The sequence below is a fragment of the Solanum lycopersicum genome, chromosome 1 (assembly GCF_036512215.1).
Source record: "Solanum lycopersicum chromosome 1, SLM_r2.1".
NCBI classification, from domain to species: domain Eukaryota; kingdom Viridiplantae; phylum Streptophyta; class Magnoliopsida; order Solanales; family Solanaceae; genus Solanum; species Solanum lycopersicum.
The window spans coordinates 9,957,204-9,971,991 of record NC_090800.1 but is presented as its reverse complement, the minus strand read 5'-3'; the positions used below and the strand labels follow the sequence as shown (position 1 = coordinate 9,971,991).

Genomic DNA, 14,788 nt, shown 5'->3' with positions numbered 1-14,788 from the left:
TTATTTATATCATCTCATTTGAGAAAAGAATCAATTAACTGAAACCAATTTCAATTTTGTAAAATTATTTTTTTTACATGTGATCAATTATGATTCAGCATTAATTAAATAAGTTTTTTTTAAAAAGTGAAAAGACTCAAATATACCATCAAACTTTGAGAAAAGAATCATATAAGTATCCAATTAAAGTGTGGTTCTTTTACGTCATTTCAATTAACAAATAATGACATGAATTTGTCTTTTTCTCAAACAAAAATGGCACAAATAACCCAAATTTTTAACGAATTATATAAATGAGTCTTTTCTCAGTGTTCAATAGAATATTTAAACCTTTTCCCAATAAAATTTTTAACTAGACTTGCACCTAATTCCAAAAATGAAATAACACGTGATATATGTATGTGGTTGAAACTGTTTCTATTCACTAGTCTTTCACAGCTAACTAAAATCTATATAAAGACTACCATTTCTTAACATTTTGTCACCAATTCATTCTCACACCTTGTTACTATTCTGAGGAAAAGAAAATATGGGTGTAAGAGGCAAGTTGATTGCTTCAATGGAGGTCAAAGTATAGAGGACACTTGATTCATGATCTTTTGCACACCAATACTCATCAAGCAGCCAACATAAGTCCTACTATCAACTTTTTCGAGGTTCATGAGGGTGAAATAGGAAACATTGGTACGATTATTAACTTGAAATATAATGAAGGTAAAATACATTTATCCCCACTCTATCTCTATCTCTCTCATTTTAATTTACTTGCATCAATTTTTTATATTTAGCTGTATTTTGTAGTATCAAAATTAGTTTTTTGAGAAAATAATCTTCATAAATTAAAAACTTAGTGATGATGTTTGGATAAGAGGAGTTTGTTCGGATAATAAGCATCCATCACTTCTAACCTAAAAGGTTGTGATTCGAGTCAACAAGAAGGATGGGAATTTACTTTTGACATACCAAACATAATATAATCTAATTATAGTTTTCCTTACTAATTCTCATATTCCCCAAAATATCAGCTCTTCTTTTGAGATTTTAAAGACTACTCCATTCAGTAAAGGTAAAATCAAATCATCAAGTGCATTGATAGATAAATTTTGGAGAAAACTTAAAGAATACCATAAAAGAAATAAATATAATATATTCAATTTATTCTATAAATGCTTTAAGTATTTCATGAGAAATTGTGCAGTTGAAGTAGGAGTAACATCTTTGAGTTTGCTAAATTTAATGAATACATATGGACAAGAAAAGACTTGCAAGTATGAAATTGAAGCCATTGATTGTTACTAGAAATCCATAAGCCGGAAAGTGATTGATGGAGATTTGTTAGAGTTCTATAGTTCCTTTACGATCATATCATCCTGTGAACAATAATGGATAACATGGACATTTGAGTATGAAAAGAGAGTTGAAAACAACCCAGAGCCCCTTAATTTCTTGGGGTTTATTCTTAATCTGACAAAGCATATTGAGGGTCACTTTCTGAAAAAATAGAAAAAATTTGTTATGTTATACATATATGTCTATACACATAAACATGCGTGTGTGTTGAATAAATTGAAATATTCATAAATATTTAATATTGTATTTGAAGAATATACTAAATAAATAATTAATATTGCATTTGAAGCAGTGACGGAGCTAGAATTTTATCTAAGGTGTGTCAAAATATGGAGAAATAAAATCGTGTAGAAGCCAAGGAGTGACAAATATGTAATATATATACATAAAAAATAATTTTTATTCTATCTACGTAATGTAATCTTCCGACGAAGAGTTGTCGGTCGACACCCCTTAACTATATGTGGCTCTGCCACTATTTTTTGGCATAGAAATAGTGCAGTCTGTTGATGGAATATTTATTTCTCAAAAGAAGTTTGTACGAAAAATTCTAATCAGGTTCCGCATGAGCAATTCTAATCCCGTTAGATATTGTCTTGAAGCATACAAAGGATATTGGAGAGAGAAAGGTCGATGATACTTTTTTTCGAACAATTGTGAGAAGTGTAATGTACTTGAAAACAACTAGGCCAGACATCCATATGTCGTAAATCTCATTATGAAATTCATGGAGAATCAAAAAGAATTGCATCTTTTGGCTGCAAATAGGATCCTTCGGTACTTAAAATGTATCATAGATTTTTTGTTCTATAAAAAGGGTGATATGGCAGATTTGATTGCGTTCTGTAATAGTGATTATGCTGAAGATATAGATGATCACAAAGAGTACATTGGGTTATGCATTATACTAAGTTTAGTCTCATGGTCATCAAAGAAGTGTTGGGAAAGACAAGGCACTAACAAAGAATGTCTGACAGGATAACAGCGGAAGAATACCCAAGTCTATACTTTCCCTTTTCGATTTGAACCAAGAGAAGACAAACAACCACAAGAAATATGAAAGTAAGACAGCAAGTAATTCAATCAAACAAATATAACAAGGCAATGATAAACCAATCACACAAGACACCAAGATTAACGTGGAAAACCCTTCGATGTGAATAGTAAAAAACACGGGACCAAAAGCTCTACTATAATCACCAAGAGTTAAAATATTGCTCTCCAAAATTGGCCACAAAACAAGTGTCAAACAACGAACAACAACAAAATAAGATTGCACCAAATCTAGAGAATTAAAGGAGCAAAATCACCAATTTCGCAGCTACTATTCACGATAGCAAAACTAAAGCTGCAAGCCACCAAATCCAACTCTGTCAATTCCTAATCAAAGATTGAGATGAAGATAATATTCTGTCCAAAAATCAGCTCAATCGGACAAGAAACGAAGCGGGAATCACAATTTGAAGTTGGCTGTTAGGGCTGAATTTTGATTGCGAAAATCTGCTCTTTTTCTCTCTTTTTGGCTGCTAAAAAACTCTCTGTGTATTTGAAAATAAGACCTAAATAGGCTTATATTTGCCTCATAAGAATATGCCTATGGGCAAAAATGGATTGGTCCAAATTGGGCTTTTATTTATCCACATAGGAAAGGAAAAAAAGACCCATAACCCAACAATTCTCCCCCTCACGACTATGTGGAGGAGACCGCCATCCCGGCGACCATGCAACAATCTTCAAACTTCCCTCTTGGCAAATCATTAGTCATCATATCGGAACCATTGTGATTTGTATGAATCTTTTCAAGCTCAAGCAATTTAGAATCCAACACATCTCGAATCCAATTATATCTCACATCAATGTGTTTAGACCGACCATGGAACGTAGAATTCTTGCCAAGATGTATAGCACTTTGACTGTCACAATAAAGCACATACCTCTCTTGAGCACAACCAAGTTCCCCCAAGAATCTCTTCATCCAAAGCAACTCTTTACAAGCTTCAACGACAGCAATAAGCTCAGCTTCTGTAGTAGATAGAGCAACACATTTTTGCAACCTAGATTGCCAAGACACAGCTCCCCCTGCAAAAGTAACCAAGTACCCTGAAGTAGACTTGCGAGTATCAACATCACCAGCCATGTCTGAATCAGTATAACCACAAAGAATAGGCTTCCCTGTACCAAAACACAAACTCAGACTAGAAGTGCCACAGAGATATCTCATAACCCACTTCATAGCATTCCAATGTTCTCTTCCTGGATTAGAAATAAAACGGCTAACAACTCCAACAGCGTGAGCAATATCCGGTCTTGTACAAACCATCGAATACATCAAACTACCAACAGCTGAAGCATAAGGAACTTTCTTCATATCTTCCTTCTCATCATCACTAGAAGGACACTGTTTCGTGCTCAATTTGAAGTGCATAGCTAAAGGTGTACTGACAACCTTAGCTTTATCCATGCTGAATCTGCGAAGTACTTTCTGAATGTACTTCTCTTGTGATAATACCAATTTCTTGGCCTTTCTATCACGGACAATCTGCATGCCAAGAATCTGCCTTGCTGGTCCTAAGTCTTTCATAGCAAAAGACTTACTCAACTCTTGCTTCAACTTCTGAATCCTGCAAGTATTATGACCAACAACAAGCATGTCATCAACATAAAACAACACAATAATAAAGTCACCATCAGAGAACTTTTGCACAAAAACACAATGGTCTGAAGAAGTCTTCTTGAAGCCCTGCTGACTCATAAAAGAACCAAACTTCCTGTACCACTGCCTGGGAGCTTGTTTCAAACCATACAAGCTCTTCTTCAATTTGCAAACATAATTCTCTTTACCCTTGACTTCAAAACCTTCCGGTTGCTCCATATAAATTTCGTCATCTAAGTCACCATGGAGGAAAGCAGTTTTAATATCCATTTGTTCAACCTCTAAATCTAGACTTGCAGCCAAGCCTAGAACCACACGAATGGATGACATCTTCACAACTGGAGAGAATATCTCATCAAAATCAACTCCTTTTTTTTATTAAATCCCTTGAATCCTAATCTAGCTTTGTACCGTGGAACTGGATTACCATCTTCATGTTTCACCCGAAAAACCCACCTGTTTTTCAAAGCTTTTCTGTCTTTAGGTAACTTAACCAAATCAAAGGTATGATTATCATGCAAGGATTTAATCTCATCTTCCATAGCATCAAACCACCTTTCTTTTTCTTCACTTTCCATGGCCTCATCAAGACTCTCAGGTTCTCCCCCGTCAGTCAAGAGTACATACTCATTGGGAGAAGAACGAGATGAAGGAATTCTCTCTCTACTAGATCGTCTGAGAGAACTCTCTGGAGCATCTATAATTGGTTGTAGGACAACCACATCATCTTGCATTGGAGCATCAACAACATCATGCCGGTCATTCTGAACATGATCACCATCTTCATTATCAACTTGATTTTCATCATTATGAAGATTTTCTTCTGGTGCAATAGTCAAAGGAACTGGATCAACATCAACTAAGCTCTCACTAGTCTGAAAATCAGTCTTGTCAGCTTTGTCAAAATCTTCAATTGTTTGGTCTTTAAAGAACACAACATCACGGCTTCTAACAAGTTTCTTCTCAACAGGATCATAGAAACGATAGCCAAATTCATCTTGACCATAACCAATGAAGATACACTGCCTAGTTTTAACATCCAACTTTGACCTTTCATCCTTAGGAACATGTGCAAAGGCTTTACACCCAAAGACTCTAAGATGATCATAAGAAACATTCTTACCAATCCAAACTCTGTCAGGGACATCACCATCTAAAGAAACAGCAGGAGATAAATTGATAACATAAGCAGCAGTATTAAGTGCTTCTGCCCAAGAGGAATCTGACAGCTTAGCATCTGAAAGCATACATCTAACCCTCTCAACTAGAGTTCTGTTCATCCTCTCTGCTAAACCATTTAACTAAGGAGTCTTTGGAGGAGTTTTCTGATGCCTAATACCCTGCTCTCTGCAATATCTATCAAAAGGACCAATATACTCACCACCATTATCTGAGCGGATGCATTTCAATGTCTTCCCTGTTTGTCTTTCAACCAAGGCCTGAAAACCCTTGAACACATCAAGTACTTGATCCTTGGACTTCAAAGGGAATACCCAGAGTTTGCGAGAATGATCATCAATAAAAGTCACAAAGTAAAGTGCACCACCATGAGATCTTATCTTAAAAGGACCACACAAATCAGAATGTACCAACTCCAGCAAATCGAGTTTTCTTGAAGGCGGATGACTCTGAAAAGAAACTCTTTTCTGTTTACCGGCTAAGCAATGAACACATTTCTTCAACTTTGCTTGTTTCACTCCAGAAAGCAAATTTTTATTAGCCAAACTATCAATCCCCTTCTCGCTCATATGACTCAGCCTTCTATGCTATAACTCTGATGAAGTATCATTCTCCACAAAATTTACTAAGTCTCTGGAGATGGAGCCCTGAAATACATTCAAGATAGACAACTTGTCACCACGGGCCACAACCATCAAACCTCTAGTAAGCTTCCACTGGCCAGTACCAAGTGTATTAACATAACCTTCATCATCAAGATATCCCACAGAAATCAAATTCAAGCGAACATCTGGAGCATGCTTGACATTATTAAGAACTAGTTTGGAACCATTGTTACTTTCCAAACAAACTGTGCCAATGCCAATAACTTCAACTTCATGATTATTGCCCATTTTCAACGTTCCAAAATTACCTGGAGTACAAGAAGAAAATAATTCCTTCTTTGGCGTGACATGAGAAGTAGCACCAGAATCCACAAGCCAGCTAGACTCATCATGAACAAGATTAATATCATTTGCATCACAAGAAACAAGAAAATCATCATTAGCAACAACAGCAACACGATTTTCATTATCGCCTTCTCTCTTTTGTTGTCTCATATCTCTCTTGTTCTTGTAACAATATTTTATGATATGCCCATTCTTGTGGCAATAGTAACATGTAATATTCTTGTATTTAGACTTTGACTTGCTTCTACTTTTACCTCTATCATTCTGACCTCTGGACTTGTTTCTCCGCCTATCTTCAGTAACCAAAACATCGGAGTGTGAAGCTGAAGAAGATGAGGCTTGAGATCTTCTTCTCATTTCTTCATTCAAGACACCACTCTTAGTATATTCCATGGTTACAACACCAGTGGGAGCAGAATTAGTCAAAGAAACTTGAAGAGTTTCCCAAGAGTCTGGCAGAGTATTAAGAAGCCAAAGTCCCTGTATCTCATCATCAAACTTTACACCTATTCCGGACAGCTGGTCAAGAACACCCTGAAAATCATTAATATGATCAGAAATAGGAGTGCCCTCTTTATACCTGATATTCATTAATTGTTTCAATAGGAACAACTTGTTGTTGCCAGTCTTCGAAGCATAAAGTGTCTCGAGCTTGTCCCACAAACTTTTGGCATGTGTCTCATTCACAATATGATTTCTAACATTATCTTCAACCCATTGTCTAATATAGCCACAAACCTGCAGATGCTCAAATTCCCATTCTTCATCATTCAAAGACTGAGGCTTATTAGAAGCAAACACAGGTAAATGCATCTTCTTGACAAATAGAAGATCTTTCATCTTGCCTTTCCAAATATGATAGTTACTACCATTTAAACACACCATTTTGCTCATATTTTCCTCCATCATTCAAAACGACAATCAACAATAACCAATGCTCTGATACCACTTTGTTGGGAAAGACAAGGCACTAACAAAGAATGTCTGACAGGATAACAGCGGAAGAATACCCAAGTCTATACTTTCCCTTTTCGATTTGAACCAAGAGAAGACAAACAACCAAAAGCAATATGATAGTATGGCAGCAAGTAATTCAATCAAACAAATATAACAAGGCAATGATAAACCAATCACACAAGACACCAAGATTTACGTGGAAAACCCTTCGATGTGAAGAGTAAAAAACCACGGGACCAAAAGCTCCACTATAATCACCAAGAGTTACAATATTGTTCTCCAAAATTGGCCACAAAACAAGTGCCAAACAACGAGCAACAACAAAATAAGATTGCACCAAATCTAGAGAATTAAAGGAGTAAAATCACCAATTTTGCAGCTACTATTCACGACAGCAAAACTGAAGCTGCAAGCCACCAAATCCAACTCTGTCAGTTCCTAATCAAAGATTGAGATAAAGATAATATGCTGTCCAAAAATCAGCTCAATCGAACAAGAAACGACGTGGGAATCGCAATTTGAAGTTGGCTGTTAGGGCTGAATTTTGACTGCGAAAATCTGCTCTTTTTCTCTCTTTTTGGCTGCTAAAAAACTCTCTGTGTATTTGAAAATAAGACCTAAATAGGCTTATTTTTGCCTCATAAGAATATGCCTATGGGAAAAAATGGATTGGTCCAAATTGGGCTTTTATTTATCCACATAGGAAGGAAAAAAAAGACCCATAACCCAACAAGAAGCACCCAATCGCAACTTTGTCAATAACTGAAGCTGAATTTATTGTTGCAAGTGTATGTGTGTCACAAGCTATTTCGCTTATAAATATTCTTACTCGGCTTAATTTCAAGCAACAACAATTTATTGCGACAACAGTTCTGCAATAAAGTTGTCGAAAAATCTATTTTTCCATGATAGAAGTAAGCATATTCATCTAAGGTTACACTTCTTGAGAAATATCACAGAAGATGGAGTAATTGATCTTATGTTTTGCAGAAGTTAAGACCAGGTGGCTGACATATTCACTAAATCCCTCAAATATGCATCATTTGTGAAGCTTAGGGAATTACTTAAAGTTCGTACTTTTTTGGATCTGGCTTCTTAAAAATAAATCGAAAAGTCTTCAGTTTAAGTGAGGGAATGTCAAGTATTTATCAGCTGTTAATTGTTTGTTACATCTGTTAGTGGACTAAGCAATTACTTTCTAGCTGTATGTTTAGGTATCAGGTATTAAGTGATGTCATAAAGCCTTTAGCAAATGCTCATTTGGATTTAAGGTGCTTTCTTCTTCAAATTTCTTGGGGAATCTTAAGCAAGGTATGGTGATCCTTTATCTAGGTTTATCTTTCACCCTTGAGTCAACTTCGAAGTAAATTTTCATGTTTTTCAAGTTTATGAAAAATCTAGAGTTTTACTCAATCTCGTGAGTTCTTTCACCAAAAAGTTTTAAAAGGTTTATAATGTCATTTTATGGTTATATTATTGTTAAACTCATGATTAAGATGAAATAGTCTTCGAACCCATGATTTCTCTCTATTCCTAATTTGTACCCGTATGTAGTGGGTTGGTTGATAATGAATGCATGTGAATAGAACTTGTTTAAATGGATTTCGATTATTTATAGTGAATTGTTTGTGTATTGATATTTGAGATTTATGGGGTTGAAGGAAAGTTATGAGAAATTACTTGTTGAATTAGAATCGTGAACTTTATGTTGGTCCACATGAAATATGGAGGTGTTTACTTATTATATACATTGTGATCATCGCATTGAAGGAGTAGTATGAGGAATTGATGTGTTATCAGGATATTGTATATTTGAATGAGAATTCAATGAAGCTAATGTGAACATCTTTTAAATATAAATGTGTTATTATTGAAACTATTTCTTAATTTAACACTTATGAATGTTGATGATAGAAAATAAGATTCTTCAATATATTTATATCTCGAATTGGTAGAGTTCATGCATCCTTTTATTGTATAAGTGATTATATTGTTGTTTGTTGAATCCTTCAATCGGTAGACTAGATTCACCCTTCCACACATGCTTTTAATGAATTTTTGGATTGGTAGGCTTAAGGCACCCTTCCATTAATGATGGTAATGAACCTTAGAATTGGTAGTCTTATGGAACCTTTCCATGAAGGTTAATGATGAGCCTTGAATAGGTAGGATCATGACACCCTTTCAAAAGTAGTTAATGAACTTTCCTAAATGTACCATGAATCAGTAGGCTTAAGTCACCCCTTCATGTGTTAATAAATGTACTTGGAGTCGGTAGGCCAATGACACTCCCTCTTATATGTGAAGATGTTAAAGTAATGAACAATTCTATGGGAATGTAGGCTATGCTTTTAATGGATTTGGTTACATGGAAACTCCCCCAAAGTTAAGCATGAGTTTAAATGATCGTCTACCTTATCCTATAAACTATGTGCCCGCATAGGTCTAGCTAGTGGATCCACCTAAGCCATATGAATCAGTCTTCCTTATGCAAGTATACCACCTCTGTATGGTGTGGGGATTTATGACACCGCATTTCATGACAAGCTCTCTTGGTCTATGTTGGTTAAATGCCTATATCCATCATGTGAGATATCATTGTGCTTTCTTGATAGGTTCTACAAAGTGTAGGTAGTAGTATGGGATGCTACCTATACATTGCATATGTAGGATTGAAAGCGGTCATAGCACTCTAAATATTAATGACTATAGTTGTCACGACAAGGGAGCATTCCTTAGTCGTAATCGCTGTCTTCGTCCTCTTAGAGTCCTAAAACAAGACCTTATCATACATCATCATATTACATAGGTCAATAAAAATACGGAAGAATTAAAACTTTACATAGAAGTTTACATAGACTTCTCATTTATCAACATAGTCTATTATTGTCTCACACATAACCATCTATGACAGAAATACAAGGTTTGGGACATAGCCCTTACACTATTATATGTTTCATGTAGAACTTACAACAAAGTCTCAAAGATAAGGAAATGAACATTGTCTTAGATATAGGCAAATAGCTAGAACTAGAATACTGGGTTTCATCCTCGGACTTGAGGACTCACCAACAACTTGGGAACTATTCAAGTCTTCCTCGAAACTGGCGTTGAAACTCTTCAATGGACCAAACCTACATCATTGTAGAAATAGAGAGAATATGGGTTAGTACAAACCACATGTACTAAGTATGAAGTCATAGGCAATTAAAATATTTAGAAACATGCCAAAAAGTAAATTTGGTTTATAAGCATGCTTACTTAACTTGAAAGCCTTTATGAACATTCCAAAAATATAGCCAAGTCCATAACATAGCAACAATGAGACATTTTCATATTATATGTTCATGAGCAACTTCATAGTAAAGACATAAGCAACACTTCATCAATCATATATTATTATAAGTGGGAAGAGTTTAACCCCAAAAATGATTTTAAGTTTTAACCCTACAGTTTTAATAAATATTAATTTATTATAAATTAAATTTCGTTATAATCTGAAACCTAATTTAATTCTCGAAAAATGCTTCATCCAACGTATAGTTACTGCTCAAGCGACAAACCATTTTGGACGCTCAAGTTCATCTGATATAAATCTCTCCAACAACATGTTATTATCCAATTATTTGTTACTCTTTTATGTGTATCAATCAGGTAATTTATTTATCTCCTCTTTATTTATAAATAGCTGCTCTGAATTTTCTGTTTGCTGTGAATGTCTTTATCTAGCTTATGTTTTAAAGCTGGAGTCTTTTGTTGTGGGAAAATTGTCTAAATTCACTTTTCATTGAATATTTCATATAGTAGTTTAAATTGGATATGTAATGGTTGAATATGTGTAAAAGAATATTAATATTTTCCCAGTAAGTCTAAATAGATAAAATAATTTTGTTTACAGCAAACATGGATTCTCATAGATAGGTTTCAGTAGTATGAGTCAAGTGTGTAATATTGTGCAGCTTTACATTATATTTTCCATTGTATGGTTGATGGGCGATTTCAGATTCTATTACTCTGTTTGAACCAGTAACGACAGTGATAGTATCATTTTACCATCATCTGACATCTATAAGTGTAATGCTCACAAAAAAATCCCAAAGTAAACAAATTTTAACAAGATGAAATATATTCCATCTCAATAGCTATGCTGTTGAATGGTGATTATATTTTCCATTTTATACGGTATTGGCCATGTGGCAGAAGATATACTCAATGAGTATACTTTTTAGATAATTTAACTGGTCATAATTGGTCAATTGTTGGCGCATGAAATGGTACACATTTAGAATCTTATCTAAAAAGTATCCTCTATTGCTCGCGCATGAAATGGTACACATTTAGAATCTTATCTAAAAAGTATCCTCTATTGCTCGGAAACGTCACTGACATTTCAGTTTGTTGGTGAGAAAAAGGAACTGAAAGTAGATGGTCTATTATCTTCCTCCCATTTTTACTAATTGAATATAAGTTTTATGTGTTGAAATAGTTGACATTGTGAGTGTTCTAATAAAAGAAATTTGATTGCAATTTTGCTCTATGATTAGTTGGATATCTACCCTAGATCTCACTTGTGGGACTACAATAGGTATGTTTTTATTCTTAGTTAGATATCTAGAAGATCCTTCGTTTTAAACATTTTTTGGTTTAGTGGGTGATTTAAATTTGTTTTTTATATTGGTTATGGATCAGTAACATTAGCAAAGAATGTGAAAGGTCATTCTTTTTTGTCTGTTGTATAAATATTGCTTATTTTTTATTTTTTATTTATGCTTCTGTTTATTTTTTTGGTCTATGAATTGGAGATTTGGGAATTTGAGTTCTATAGGCATCCTTTTGAAGTGATTAGACCTTGCTACTTCATTTTTTTGGGTATAAATTTCGCTTAAGTAGATAAGCTAATAAGCCAAAGATGGAGCCACTAATGCTTGCATTAGGATAAATTCACATCACACCTCTTGCGGTGCGGACAACCATATTTGAAGCGAAATAATGTATAAAATGTCTCATGTGAAAACACATCATCTCTTTTGTCCGTACGGATAAGCTTTGCAATGCTTCCACTGAGTTGGATATAGCTACCTGGTAAACAATTTAAGATTCAGTAGACTTTTAGAAATTTCTAAGAAACTAAAATAAATTCTTCGTAAATTGAGGATAATTAGATTTTCGCATAAATTTTGTTGTTTATGAAATTCCAAAGATTCGGCTCTTGTTCGGGCTTCCAACAAATCAAACAAACCAACTGTTTTGGTTTGTAGTTTGTGAGTACCTAAATTTATGGATGAAGCTAGAGGACAATTGAAGATAATACAACATAAATGCAAACAGGCAATACCATGTTATGTTGATCTTATTGCATGCCTAAAAATTAAAACAATACAACACTGAATCCATGGATGACATTGTCATAAGAATAAAGAAGTTTTAGAACTGGATGGTGGCCATTTTGTATAGTGGGAGCTTCAATCTTGATGATATCAATAATGGAAGAATGTTAGTTTTGGTGACTAGAAAAGATTTTAGGCATAAAAGACTTGTCCAAATGGACAATGTAAGTAGACCTCTCTGCTGAGGTTCTTTCCAATTATAAAGAAGGGCTAAAAAGAAACCAAGTAAACAGAACAAAACGTGGTCCTAACTTAGTATTTTAATTAAAAGAATATGAATTGTTGAAATATATGTTAATTTCTTTTAAAAGATTATTATTAATGAATAATTATCTTTTCATTTGTTTTCATATTTATAATTGAAATTTATTGTGAAAGTTGTGTGGCTTAAAAGAGTATAATGGTGATGGTAATTGAAGAGACATATAGGTACCTCCACGGTTACAAGTCATTTTCTCATTACTTTGGAACATTCATGTTTTATTTTTATTGACATTACTGTGGTGGGATTTTAGTAAAATGAGCTTCACTTTTTATCTTTTTATTACCCGCGGAGTCCGGTTGCCATTAGCATTCCATAGACTTTATTCTTATATTTGTATATTTCTCTTTGGTAAATTAAAGAGATTGGTGAGAGAAATTGATATTACTTAAAAGACATGGTTAAGTGTAAAGTCATATTGAGTTAAAGCAGTAGATATGAATTAATATATTTCTTCAATTTGATTTACATTGTCACCATTTATTAGAATGTCATCAACATATACCAAGATTAAGTTAATATTTGCCTCTCATAGACTTTCTTTTTATTGCAAGTAATAGCTCTTAAATAGTTCTCTTTTGATATTGATTGGGTATATGTCCATTTAACTTAAGGCTTTTAAAACAAATTTTTGTGTTTGATTAGTCAAATAATTTATCTTGCAAGTGCAAAGCGCATAAGTTGTTTAGGTGCTTAATTAAAGAGGAAAATATAAATATTTATAGTCGATAAGTTCCACCATTGTTTCCCTACATCACTCATTTTCTTGTCACCACAGAACAAATATTTGTATATAATAGCGAGGAACAAGTTAGTTTTTCCTCTCGCATAATATTTTCATCACCCTATTATATTTTTGTTTTTCTTTAATTTGCATATCGCCTTTTTATATGCATTTATTTATTGCACCATATAAAATTTTGTTTATATTATTTTTTTCTACCTTACTGTTAATATATCACAAATGATTGTGTTGTATTTCATAATTCAACAATATGTATATAACTTGACAAAAATTTCTTTTGTCAAAATTTACAGATGGCAGAGTTAATAACTTCGAATAAGCCAAAGAAGACGGAAGGTACATATGCATGTAATTATTATTTATAAATGTCAATTAAATATTTAAACAATGATTATTTTATAACAAATTAATATTTTTATTTTGTGGGTGTAGACTATGAAATCGATAGTGATCTACTAACCATCAGAATGAAAATACATGTTGACCGAATTTCTCTACAACTATTACAAAACACCACTCTCCTTCGACGGTAAGTTCTCAATATATATGCTTCTGTAAAAAAATGGAGGGTATTATTCCTTAAAAAGAAGACAAAAACTTTGGCATTAGATATTTTGTTACTATAATGTTGAATATAAATCATGTATTCTAACGTATTAAAAAAGACCTTATAACAAGTTGACTACTTGGTATATTTTAAGGATTGTATAATTAAAGTTGTCATAGTATTAGTTTTCAAATTCACTTTATAACAGTTTTTTTGTATGATGTGTCTTGCAATGATCATAATATCGGTTGAATATGCTCATTGATCATTAATTCGAGCTTGTATTTTACACATCGTACACTTATATTTCAGAAGTATTTATACTGATTAGCACGGTATACACGTGCAACGCACGTGTTCAAAACCTAGTACATTATAAGAACTTATCTACCATACCAATTCAAGTCAACTAGTGCAATACCTATGTAAATCCCTATAACCCCACATAAGCAAAGGCAACTATCAAAGAGACCAAAAGAATTCCATTTACATCATATATCATCCTAACAAGTGTTCATAATCTCATACAAGGCAACATAGAGCACAACATGTATATCTAATAAATGTAACATCATATGAGACCAACATTATATCAAATCAACATTATGCATTTCATTCATAACATATATATAAAAAAAACTATCCTAAGAGTCCCCTCAAGGTCCACATGTGCAATGTATATATAAAGTCACATTCCCTTACCTACACTAGTACACCTCTCAAGTCATCCTAGTTGTTATGCATCTTTTTACTTTAAT

The 14,788-nt window shown here is 33.6% G+C and overlaps 1 protein-coding gene across 3 annotated transcripts in view; it reads left to right on the top strand.

Annotated features, from left to right (window-relative positions):
• The first annotated feature begins 469 nt into the window (after positions 1-469).
• LOC138348249 (uncharacterized) overlaps positions 470-14,788 on the top strand; it is a 34,050-nt gene continuing 19,731 nt past the window's right edge. For 2 of the 3 annotated variants that reach the window (XR_011220541.1, XM_069296987.1), the window contains exons 1-4: positions 470-714; positions 8,304-8,400; positions 13,777-13,819; positions 13,916-14,012. Coding sequence is in view for 2 of the 3 variants with exons in the window: in XM_069296987.1 (XP_069153088.1) it covers positions 13,961-14,012 (52 nt within the window). In the remaining variant the exon portion in view is untranslated. The remainder of the gene's footprint in view (positions 715-8,303; positions 8,401-13,776; positions 13,820-13,915; positions 14,013-14,788) is intronic. The other variant, XM_069296989.1, reaches the window with a different exon arrangement.